General features: G+C 43.3%; 1 protein-coding gene and 2 pseudogenes across 1 annotated transcript; 1 reads left to right on the top strand and 2 right to left on the bottom strand.

Annotated features, from left to right (window-relative positions):
- The first annotated feature begins 3,312 nt into the window (after positions 1–3,312).
- Positions 3,313–4,327, top strand: LOC147626132 (uncharacterized; annotated as a pseudogene).
- A 543-nt stretch (positions 4,328–4,870) lies between these two features.
- On the bottom strand, positions 4,871–5,774 carry LOC147626133 (uncharacterized; annotated as a pseudogene).
- A 1,298-nt stretch (positions 5,775–7,072) lies between these two features.
- On the bottom strand, positions 7,073–10,452 carry LOC147626134 (uncharacterized). Its single transcript, XM_086816871.1, has 3 exons — positions 7,588–10,452; positions 7,409–7,487; positions 7,073–7,249 (listed from the first exon to the last, which is right to left on the bottom strand). Exon 1 carries the CDS (start codon positions 8,633–8,635, stop codon positions 7,985–7,987), a length of 651 nt encoding a protein of 216 aa, XP_086672997.1. The 5' UTR covers positions 8,636–10,452; the 3' UTR covers positions 7,073–7,249; positions 7,409–7,487; positions 7,588–7,984.
- Positions 10,453–12,836: the final 2,384 nt, after the last annotated feature.

Genomic DNA, 12,836 nt, shown 5'->3' on the forward strand with positions numbered 1-12,836 from the left:
GGTACAAAGGGGGAATAGATGATAGCTGCTTGAAAACACAACAGGTGCATAATTGAATAATTCACTAAATAGGGATCCAGCTATGCATCCAGGGTTCATCAGAAGTTTTGAACCTGGTTGGATGCATTGCACAAAAGGATGATATGGGACCCTTAAAACTTCATATTGCACAATTGAACAATACTTCTTAACAAACACGATGATCAAAACGCCAGGCATCAGATTGTTATTGCTGCAAACATTGTTTACATTCTCGGTTTAGGATGGGGCTTTTTCTGTCCATGGTGCTGAGTGCCCCGCATTGGAGAATGATTATTATTCATATCATCATCATCTTCTGCAAGTAACTTATCTCCATATTTCACGGCCTCAAGTGTCATGCTATGCTCCTCCTGACCATTTTCTAATGAGGGCATGATAAATTTACCTTCCCCTTTCAGTAATTCAACGACTTCCACCATTGTTGGTCTTTTCTCAGGGCTGTTTTGAGCACACATAGTTGCAGCGTGCACCAATCTCCTCAACTTTGCTTCATCAAACCTGCCTTTTAGCTTCGGGTCTACTAGTTCATGCAGTTTCTTCGTACACTAATGGTCCTGCCCACTCCACTATGGTGCGCTTCTGTCCCGATCCGAGCTTCTCGATTGGCTTCCTACTATTGATAAGCTCTAAAAGCAGGATGCCAAAACTGTAAACATCACAACTCTCAGAGACTTTCCCCCACAAGGCATACTCTGGTGCGAGGTAGCCCAATGTGCCTTTCACTCTGGTTGTCACATGAGAGGCACCCTCTCGCAGGCCTTAAATTTGACGCCCGTTTGGGCATCCAAGGCCATTTGAAGCATCATATGAAGCCTCAAAACGAGCAGCCAGGCTTCACGAGGAAGCCCCATTATATGTATAAGGCTTCAAAGGACACCCATATAAATGACGTAGGCTTCACAGGGTTACGGGTATATATATATAAAAGTTGCTGGGAGCTTTACGCGCACCGTGAGGACTGAGGAGCGTGCTACGCTCACTGCTGGAGCCTGGGAGACGGAGTAAAATCGTCTTTGCTGGCGTCTTTGCGCCGAGTGGAAGGGAGGCTCTCAATTTAGCACTGCTCTGGTCGTGTGGAGGTGGTGATTGGCTGCTCATGGCTTTTTTTTAAAGGCGCTGGCAGCCGCCCTTGGGTATCCTCTCTCAAATCAGCGCAGCAACATCAATCTATGAGCTACAGGCATGGTGACGGCAACCAAGCCTTTTGCCCAGATTCTGCAGTCTTGAGTAGGCCTCTCTCTCTCTCTCTCTCTCTCTCTCTCTCTCTCTCGCTCTCTCTCTGTCACACACACACAGTTCATTGAAACTTATGCGGGCAGCTCGGGTTGCTAGGGGAGTTGCCGGTCTGTTCGATTCCGACTACATGTGCGCAACCATCTGATTCTGGTAAGATAGGATTCTGCTGTTGGATTACCGGCGGTCGCAGGTATGCATGTGTGCATTACATTTGGGCATACTAGGGTTTGTACTGTGGTATTATGTATACATGCACATATTGTTTTCCACATATTCCTCTCTTTGTACAGGTGGTGCACATCGGGCCTTTGCTCCAGGTTTCTCTTCTCCGTAGAGCAAGGCTTTCCTTTTTCCGTTTTCTTTGATATCAGGTATGTTCTCTTCATGCTACAGCAGGGTTTAAATCCGTGTGTTTCCATGCACATAGGTGATTATGCTGGATTGCTGGTCAGAGGTATGCATGTGCGCATTACATTTGGGTACACTAGGGTTTGTACTGTTGTTTTTCACATATTCCTCTCTTTGTACAGGTGGTGCACATCAGGCCTTTGCTCCAGGTTTCTCTTCTCTGTAGCATATCTACACGGTTGATAGTAGGAAATTGACTCAATTTGCCTTAGAGTCATCCAAGAGATTTCGAAGATGTCATGAGCCAATCTCATTGCTCTTGATGGATTTCAAGCACCATCAATCCCAACAAAGGTATATTGTCGACATATATGATTTTTGTTCTAAATTAGAGTACCTGCTACCATTAATATTTTAGTCTCTTATGCTGATTACTAGTAAATGTTGTCTTTTACTAGATGAAGCAAACAACTTTATTTGATGCTTATGGAAAAGGCAAAGTACAAGAAAAGGGTGCACGAGACATAGCATCAGCAACCAAATTAATGCAAGAGATTTTTGGATCTTCAAGTTACAGTGAGCATGATGATATTGACATGGAAAGTCCTCATGACATATTGCAAGACGACATGGACATGATTGGTATGGCATCATCTGATAATGATACTTCAAAATCAACAAAGAATAAAAAGATCTGAAAATTTAGGCCAAAATAGTTGCATAAGTTTAGTTTTCTTAAGCATGTTGTGAGTGGAGATAAGGAGTTTATGAAGTGCTTATGGTGTGAACGATATAACCTGAAGGGACCATGGGGAAAGGGAAAAGGTTGTAAAACCATGCAAATGAGTGCGATCCGCAAACATAAAAGATCTCCTAAACATAAGTTTGCTGCATTACGTTTTGTTAATGAAGGAGGGGTCAAAATACAAGAGCACATGGAAGTCTTGACATGTGAAGTGCAAAAACGAGTAATCACATGTATGAAGCTAATGTACTTCATAGCCAAGGAGGACTTGGCGTGTAAAAAGTATAGAAAGCTTTGTGATCTAGCTTATGCTTTAGATGTGCAAAGTATGCCTGTAAAAAATGATTACTCTGTATACATGAATGGAATGGCTGGTAAAGAATTTGCTTCTTGTATCTTTGAATATTTGCAAAATGGTCAGCTCATTGAATTCAAGTAGAGTCCTTTTTACTCCTTGATGATTGATGAGACTACAGACAGATCTTTGGAGAAACATTTAATTGTTTACATCTCGTTTTTGTCTTCTCATGGTTTGGGTGAAGACACAGTTTGCAAGGTTGATTGTGGTGCCAGATGGGCAAGCTTAAACGAAGTATGATGCAATCTTGAAGGTTTTGGATGATGTTGGTCTTGATGTGCAACACATGGTAGGTATCGCAACAGATGGTGACAGCTCAATGCTTGGTTGCCATGATGGTGTAGTTGCAAAGCTGAAGAGAGTTGTGCCTCATCTTGTCAGTACGCATTGCATTGCCCATAGAGAGACATTGGCTATACTTGATGCATCAAAGTCTTTTCCATGCTTATCTTATGTAGACAAAATTGCAAACAAAATCTATTCTTGGATTCATGCGTCTAGTATACGGCACTCGTGTTTTCAAAATTTATTACAGGAGATGAACTTTACAGGTTTTGGAGGTGTTGCACATACACGAGGTTAGATGGCTCTCACGAGGGAGTGTTATGGAGCGTTTGGTGACGCTAATGCCTGCTATTCTTACCTTTTGGAAGCAGGGAGTACCTGCTTGGTATGCAAAATTACGCATATATATAAGGTGCTTTTTGTGATTCATATGCTTGCTGATGTATTACAAGACTTGGATACGCTTAACAAGTATTTTCAGGAAGAGGTTGTGGACATAGCTTCGGTGAGTGCATACATTGAGGTGACTTTGAGTTCTCTTAGGCATAAGTTCTTGGGGCAAGAGTTTGCAAAAGGTACCAAGTTTTTGCAAAAGTTTATGTCTGACACAACAACTGGAACTTGGTGCTATGTAAATGAAAATGGTGAGAAGTACTTACATGAGATGTTATATGTAAGTATTCCAGGTAGAGATAAAGATGGCACCCGACTTGATCTTGGAAATGGAAATGTTGAAACTTGCGAACAGCTTGTGCAGAAAGTTATTGAATGTGTCAATGATCGTTTTCCTGATGTCTACTTCTTTAATGCAGCAAAATTGTTTTCTTCACAGTTTTATCCAAAAGATGCAAAGCGCTCAAAGACTTCACAGGAGAGAGAGCAAAAAGTGGTAGAATGGTTGGACAGGTTGTTGGGTAAGGTGAGAGGTTATCTTGTAGATGCACAAGGTTATCTTGGGTAAGGAAGAGCTCTTATCATTTTCTGACACACTTTATTATGCATGTGAGGGGATGAACATGAAGAAAGCATGGCACCTTTTTGCAGCAAATTCTAATTGGCATCGCACTTATCCAAATGTAATGAAATTGTGGCAGTTTATCCTTCTTCTTTCTATGTCCTTGGTCTCGTGTGAAAGAGGTTTTTCTAAACAGAATGCTATTAAGACCTCCGTACGCCAGTGCTTGAAAGTGGGGACTCTTGAGATGCTTATGCGCATCTCTCTTATTGGCCCGAAGCAAAGTGAAATAGATTGGGATGCAGACCATCACATTTGGGAGCTAAGAAAATGTAGAAAAGCTGCCATGGATTTGTAGAGATTGATGGTGGGAAGGTGATATGTGATAACGTGATTGGTATTGAATGTATAATCAATCTTGAAGAGGTATTACATGCTCGTCATGAAAGTATTGATGTTTGGGCTATTTCATTTATGCTCCAATCATGTTGATCTCTAACATTTGTCTTGATTCAAGATGTATTACTAATGGAATACATCTTGAATCATTAAATTTGAAGCCCAGCTTCCTCTTAATGATTCAAGATGTATTCCATTAGTAATACATCTTGAATCAAGACAAATGTTAGAGATCAACATGATTGGAGCATAAATGAAATAGCCCAAACATCAATACTTTCATGACGAGCATGTAATACCTCTTCAAGATTGATTATACATTCAATACCAATCACGTTATCACATATCACCTTCCCACCATCAATCTCTACAAATCCATGGCAACTTTTCTACATTTTCTTAGCTCCCAAATGTGATGGACTACATCCCAATCTATTTCACTTTGCTTCGGGCCAATAAGAGAGATGCGCATAAGCATCTCAAGAGTCCCCACTTTCAAGCACTAGCGTACAGAGGTCTGAATAGCATTCTGTTTAGAAAAACCTCTTTCACACGAGACCAAGGACATAGAAAGGAGAAGGATAAACTGCCACAATTTCATTACATTTGGATAAGTGCGATGCCAATTAGAATTTGCTGCAAAAAGGTGCCATGCTTCCTTCATGTTCATCCCCTCACATGCATAATAAAGTGTGTCAGAAAATGATAAGAGCTCTTCCTTACAACCTTGTGCATCTACAAGATAACCTCTCACCTTACCCAACAACCTGTCCAACCATTCTACCACTTTTTGCTCTCTCTCCTGTGAAGTCTTTGAGCGCTTTGCATCTTTTGGATAAAACTGTGGAGAAAACAATTTTGCTGCATTAAAGAAGTAGACATCAAGAAAACGATCATTGACACATTCAATAACTTTCTGCATAAGCTGTTCGCAAGTTTCAACATTTCCATTTCCAAGATCAAGTCGGGTGCTATCTTTATCTCTACCTGGAATACTTACCTATAACATCTCATGTAAGTACTTCTCACCATTTTCATTTACATAGCACCAAGTTCCAGTTGTTGTGTCAGACATAAACTTTTGTAAAAACTTGGTACCTTTTGCAAACTCTTGCACCAAGAACTTATGCCTAAGAGAACTCAAAGTCACCTCAATGTATGCACTCACCGAAGCTATGTCCACAACCTCTTCCTGAAAATACTTGTTAAGCGTATCCAAGTCTTGTAATACATCAGCAAGCATATGAATCACAAAAAGCACCTTATATATGCGTAATTTTGCATACCAAGCAGGTGCTCCTTGCTTCCAAAAGGTAAGAATAGCAGGCATTAGCGTCACCAAACGCTCCATAACACTCCCTCGTGAGAGCCATCTAACCTCGTGTATTTGCAACACCTCCAAAACCTGTAAATTTATCTCTTGTAATAAATTTTGAAAACACGAGTGCCGTATACTAGACGCATGAATCCAAGAATAGATTTTGTTTGTAATTTTGTCTACATAAGATAAGCATGGAAAAGACTTTGATGCATCAAGTATAGCCAATGTCTCTCTATGGGCAATGCAATGCGTACTGACAAGATGAGGCACAACTCTCTTCAGCTTTGCAACTACACCATCATGGCAACCAAGCATTGAGCTGTCACCATCTGTTGCGATACCTACCATGTGTTGCACATCAAGACCAACATCATCCAAAACCTTCAAGATTGCATTATACTTCGTTTGAGCTTTGCCCATCTGGCACCACAATCAACCTTGCAAACTGTGTCTTACAAACACCCAAACCATGAGAAGACAAAAGCGAGATATAAACAATTAAATGTTTCTCCAAAGATCTGTCTGTAGTCTCATCAATCATCAAGGAGTAAAAAGGACTCTGCTTAAATTCAATGAGCTGACCATTTTGCAAATATTCAGAGATACAAGAAGCAAATTCTTACCAGCCATTCCATTCATGTATGCAGAGTAATCATTTTTTACAAGCATACTTTGCACATCTAAAGCATAAACTAGATCACAAAGCTTTCTATACCTTTTACACGCCAAGTCCTCCCTGGCTATGAAGTACATTAGCTTCATACATGTGATTACTCGTTTTTTCACTTTATATGTCAAGACTTCCATGTGCTCTTGTATTTTGACCCCTCCTTCATTAACAAAACGTAATGCAGCAAACTTATGTTTAGGAGATCTTTTATGTTTGCGGATCGCACTCATTTGCATGGTTTTACAACCTTTTCCCTTTCCCCATGGTCCCTTCAGGTTATATCATTCACACCATAAGCACTTCATAAACTCCTTATCTCCACTCACAACATGCTTAAGAAAACTAAACTTATGCAACCATTTCGGTCTAAATTTTCTGATCTTTTCTTTCTTTGTTGATTTAGAAGTATCATTATCAGATGATGGCATACCAATCATGTCCATGTCGTCTTGCAATATGTCATGAGGACTTTCCATGTCAATATCATCATGCTCACTATAACTTGAAGATCCAAAAATCTTTTGCATTAATTTGGTTGTTAATGCTATGTCTCGTGCACCCTTTTCTTGTACTTTGCCTTTTCCATAAGCATCAAATAAAGTTTTTTGTTTCATCTAGTAAAAGTCAACATTTACTAGTAATCAGCATAAGAGACTAAAATATTAATGGTAGGAGGTACTCTAATTTAGAACAAAAATCATATATGTCGACAATATACATTTGTTGGGATTGATGGTGCTTGAAATCCATCAAGAGCAATGAGATTGGCTCGTGACATCTTCGAAATCTCTTGGATGACTCTAAGGCAAATTGAGTCAATTTCCTACTATCAACGGTGTAGATATGCTACAGAGAAGAGAAACCTGGAGCAAATGCCCGATGTGCACCACCTGTACAAAGAGAGGAATGTGTGAAAAACAACAGTACAAACCCTAGTGTACCCAAATGTAATGCGCACATGTATACCTCTGACCAGCAATCCAGCATAATCACCTATGTGTATGGAAACACACGGATTTAAACCCTGTTGTGGCATGAAGAGAACATACCTGATATCAAAGAAGACGGAAAAAGGAAAGCCTTGCTACAGAGAAGAGAAACCTGGAGCAAAGGCCCGATGTGCACCACCTGTACAAAGAGAGGAATATGTGGAAAACAATATGTGCATGTATACATAATACCACAGTACAAACCCTAGTGTGCCCAAATGTAATGCACACATGCATACCTCCGACCGCCGGTAATCCAACAGCAGAATCCTATCTTTACCAGAATCAGATGGTTGCGCACATGTCGTCGGAATCGAACAGACCGGCAACTCCCCTAGCAACTTGAGCGGCCCGCATAAGTTTCATTGAACTCTGTGTGTGTGTGAGAGAGAGAGAGAGAGAGAGAGAGAGAGAGAGAGAGGCCTGCTCAGGACTGCAGAATCTAGGCAACCCGTCACCGTGCCTGTAGCTCACAGATTGATGTTGCTGCGCTGATTTGAGAGAGGATACCCAGCGGCGGCTACCAGCGCCTTAAAAAAAAAGCCATGAGCAGCCAGTCACCACCTCCACATGACCACAGCAGTGCTAAATTGAGAGCCTCCCTTCCACTCGGCCAAGACGCCAACAAAGACGATTTTACTCTATCTCCCAGGCTCCAGCGGTGAGCGCAGCACGCTCCTCAGTCCTCACGGTGCGCGTAAAGCTCCCAGCAACTATGAAGCCTACGTCATTTATATGGGTGTCGTTTGAAGCCTTATACATATAATTGGGCTTCCTCGTGAAGCCTGGCTGCTCGTTTTGAGGCTTCATATGACGCTTCAAATGGCCTTGGATGCCCAAACGGGCGTCAAATTTAAGGCTTGGGGGGGGCTCTGGTTCTTCAGCCTGGGCTACCTCGGAGAGGACCACCATGTAGCAGGAGAGAGTACCCGAGGCATCCAACCAGTCTAAGATGTCTGCATCCTTGTTGTGAGAGAATTCTGAATCGAGGGCCTGATCCTCTGTAGGGGAGTGAGGTGAGATTGTGAAGGAGTTTCCCGCGCTCTGGTCGGGTCCGGCCTCGAGAAGCAGCTCCACCTTTGCCTGTCCAGGGGGAGGAAGCCAACGTTGATCAGAACCCCAATCATGAACAACATGTGTGTAGCTTAGCCATACATGCTGCTCCAACATGAGGTTAACTCCCGATCCACCGTCGATGATGATGCCAGAGAGGGGGGCCTGGGGACTCATAGAGAGCAGATCATAAAGTGAGAGAGTGTGAGGAGTAGCTTGGAGGATAGCTTTCATGGATGTACCAGGGCTCCCCAGGAGGTTGGAATAGGCTGGTGGCTGGCCTTGGAGCTTGGCTACTGCATCTTGGAAGGCTTGGTCGATAGTGGAGGCTGAAAGGGGTACAGAATCCTCTAAAGGTGGTTGGGTTGGAGCTAAGGGAAAGTTGGAGGCGGCGTTGGGCTCTAGTGAGGACACCTAGAGTAGAGGGATTGTGTAAAGAAGCTTCATGCGGGGTCACTGTATTAGAGGAAGGGGAAGGTGCTTGGGGAAAAGAACTTGGGGGGGTACCTTCACCGAGATGAAGTTGGTGGTGGGAAAGGTGAAGTCAGGGACAGGGTTAGCCGAGATGCTGGGCTTCTGCTTAGGGCAATCTCAGCTATAATGGTCCTTGGCCTCAGGACAGTGGTGACATGGAGGAGAACCTTCAGGAAGTGGGCATCTGCCTTGCAAATGGCCATATTCACTGCATCGATAGCACATAATATGCTGGTTGGGCTGGTTTGGCGGGAACCGATTGGGGCGGGGATTGGTGGTGGATGGTGTAGGCTGTAGCAGCGAAGGTGAGAGGGTTCCCAGGTGGGGTAGGGATAAGGTGATGGGTTTGGCGAAGGGGAAGGACAAGGCGAGGCCAAGTGAGTAGAGGCAGAGGCAGAGCCACTACTCTAAGGGCCCAGGGGGCTCTCTCTCTAGCGGCAGTATGCCCAAGGGAGTCAGCACTATCTAGGACTAGTCAAGTGCACAGTGCAGAGTTAGTGATCACCTCTAGTGAGTGGATGCAGGAACATAACATAAGCAATAAGCAAGCACTGAATGAAAAGAACTGAACAAACAAGATACAACTGCGACACAGTACAACGAAGATAGCCAACTACTGATCAATCACTATATAGTCCCAAGGAGTACAAGGAGAGCCCACTGTCTGCGCACACTCAGTGCCTAGACCGGTGGCCAAAGGTAAACCATGGGTATACAGAGAGTGCACAGGGGCTAGACTATGAAGCTGCTAGACTATCTGCAAGAAATCTCAGCTACAGTGGGGAACTAGAAGGCTAAGTGCTCCAGTGCATACAAAGATGGTGATGATGGTGATATTTTATGTGATATATATCTGCTCTCCCGAAGGTACATGTATAGTAGCCCTTGGTAGTGGTAGTCCCCGGTAGCCGAGTGATCTCTGGAGTAATCAGAGGTAGCCGATGGTAGGTGAGTAGCCGACTCCAGTAGTCCATCTGGTAGGTAGTCCAAGCGTGTCGCCATCAATGGCCAGCTACCTGCCAAGTCCAAGTCAGCATCATGGCCAGCTATCCACCAAGTCTAATTAAGTCACCTTCACTTTTGCCATGTCATCTGGAGCTGTTCCTGCGGCAAGGGTGCCGGCTACAGCAGCATGGAAGCAATTGACAAGGGGGAAAACAATTTATGATCAGATTGTCAAACAATGTTTCAAAGTATGTTGTGCTTACAGGACAAGTGATCTTGACACAGAACCCATGACGTGTTATGGAAGAAATGTTTGAAGGATCCCATGTTCTGGAAGAAATGTTTGAAGGACAACTGCAATAACAAGGTAAGCCCTGTACATCTTCACTGCAAACGCAAAGATACTTAAGATTGTTTGTGGATTGATGACTCCATACAAATCATCTTGGTTGGGAGATCAAACAAGTGGACTAGTGGTGTCAACAAGAGGACAAGATGGAGGTCTATGCGAGAAGTGTACGTGACAAAACACTTCTTTGCAATGGTGAAGGTACTACTTTTGTGGCCTTTTTGAGGGCTTGTACTAAGAGCATATATATAGATAAATGGACTAAAGTACATGATAATACATGGAAAAGGGGCAAAAAGTTGCTTGAAAAGTGCTGAGACATGCAATGTTTGGTGCACTCGTGCAAACAATTGAAATTCTTTTGATGTATAAGATGTATTTACTCGGACTAAATTATTTGAAACAGATGCAGGGAGAGGGTTTCTCTTCAGCTGTCGAAGCCTTTTATAAGCAGTTGGCAAGGGGAAACGAGGGTTGCTGGGAACTAGTATTGTGATTTGCTCTACTCGCATGCGATATGTATGCCAAGTGTGGGGCTTTTGCAAGAGCACAACAAGCTCTATTCTTGGCACGTTATTTGTTGAAATTCACTAATTTTAGTGAGTGAGCACCGAGCTGTTTTGCATGGATGCAACCAGGGGGGCACTCTCCAGATGTAGTGACAGTTGCTTGCGTTGTAAGAGCTTGTGGCACCATAGGAGTTGCTTACAAAGGGGCACAAACTCATGATGTGATTGCCAGATGAGGGATGCAGAGAGATCATGCTGTGATGCTTAGTGAGATCCCTTCCGGAGATGTTTTCTCTCGGAGCACCAATTGCAGGATATGCTACACGAGTACTATTGCAGCATGGATCAGCTGAAAAGAGTAAACCGATTCATGATGAGCTTGCTAGGTGGGTTATTGGGAAATCAATGTTTTATTGGACATGTTTGCCAAGTATGATAAGGGCACTGCTTTTGTGGCAAGCTTACTGAGGGCTTGCACCAAGAGCAAAAAGATTTACACTAAGGCACTAGATTACTTGAGATTATTTTGAAAAGGTAAAAGTGCTTAGATGCTTCAGTGATTATGTGTGCATTATGTCGTTTGCTTGTGAAGCAGAGAAATGCACTAATTTTCCAGTATGACTGGAAGGACAAGCAAGAAGGCAGTCTTTTAGACTGCACTAATTATCCAGTATGCCTGGCAGGGGCTGAGTCCAATTTCTTCGAACTGTTTTGATGGATGTTGCACGATTGCCTTCTTGGTCTGTACTAAATTGGTCTGTACTAACTGCATTTTTCAAACCACATAACTACTCTAAACAGATGTAGCATGAGGGCTGGTAATAAAATGTGGCAAGTATGCACCATAGAAATCTTCTCTCTGAAAGTTAATTGTGGACTGCACTCAACAGGACCAAAGAAAGCAAGAAAGAAGTGAGCTGTTTCAAAAAAATGCAGCGGTCTGGCATCTCTCCAATGGTATAGCTAACCATTTCATGCACCTTCAAAGCTTGTGACAGCATATATAGAGCTCAAGTCAGCCATCACTCAATACTTAAAGCATAATGGCATCTTGAACGTCTGCAAACAAGAAGATTATGAGCCCAGAGGACAAGCACTAGAAGTAAATTTAAGGAGCAAAGCGGTACCCTGCCGCACCACGCGAGAAATCTGAAAGCGCTCACCCCGTCGCCCACAGGCCAAAACCGTGCTATGGGTCTCCTTATGAAGGCAAGAGACCCTCTGATCCAATCTTGGGAGAATCCCATTACCATATGTGCCATTGTGCCTTCCAAAAAACCCCAATCTGCTCTGTCGTATGCTTTTTCAAAATCCAACAGAAGGATGGCAAGGGGTTGGTGCCTAGCTTTAGCCTACTCAACAGCTTCCCAAAATGAAAAAATGTTATAAAAAATACTCCTTGGAGAAATCCATTCTATGTGTCATGATCTCCTGCAAGGCAAGAGTGATCTCATCCCCAATGTAATCCCAAAACTGAATAAAGAAAGATGGGGAGAGACCATCATCCCAAGGGCATTTTCCTTTTGAGAGAGCCAGCAAAGCCAGCCTCAACTCATCCTTCGAGAAAGGAGCATCCAGAGAGGAACACATCTTCTGTAATGAGTTTGGGCATGCACTCCGAAACTTTCTGCTGTGCAACATCTCTGTGCGGAGAGGGTGCCTCTGCAGACAACAAAATCCGATAAATTTTTGAGGCAATACTCCTCACCGTATCCGGTTCAGTCTGAATCACTCCCACCGAGTCCTGCAAACATCTGACAGATTCCCTGCTTCTATGGGTAGGTCTATGTGAGGAGAAGAATTGTGAATTGCATCTGCCACCCATCTGTACCCAGAATGCCTCAGTAGCATGAAACAAGAACTCAGAACGCCTATCCAAGACCACCTGCAGCTCAGCTCTGACTGTAGATAAAAGATCTGAAATCCAAGGAGAATGAGGATGCTTCTCACGTTCCCTCTGAAGCGCCGCAATCCTCTGTCTGATAGCTCTCTCCTTTTCCAAGATATCGTGTTTTGGCCAACGCAACATACTGATAGTGCTGGCTGGTCCTTTCCAGAGCCATGGTAATTCTGTGGTGAGGGTCAGGATCATCACATGACCTCCAAATCTCTTTGATCACAAGTGAGGTCTCTACATCCAAATAAAGAGAATCAGGGA

This window comes from Cibotium barometz, chromosome 22 (genome assembly GCF_041138505.1).
Source record: "Cibotium barometz isolate CiBa-2024 chromosome 22, ASM4113850v1, whole genome shotgun sequence".
NCBI lineage: Eukaryota > Viridiplantae > Streptophyta > Polypodiopsida > Cyatheales > Cibotiaceae > Cibotium > Cibotium barometz.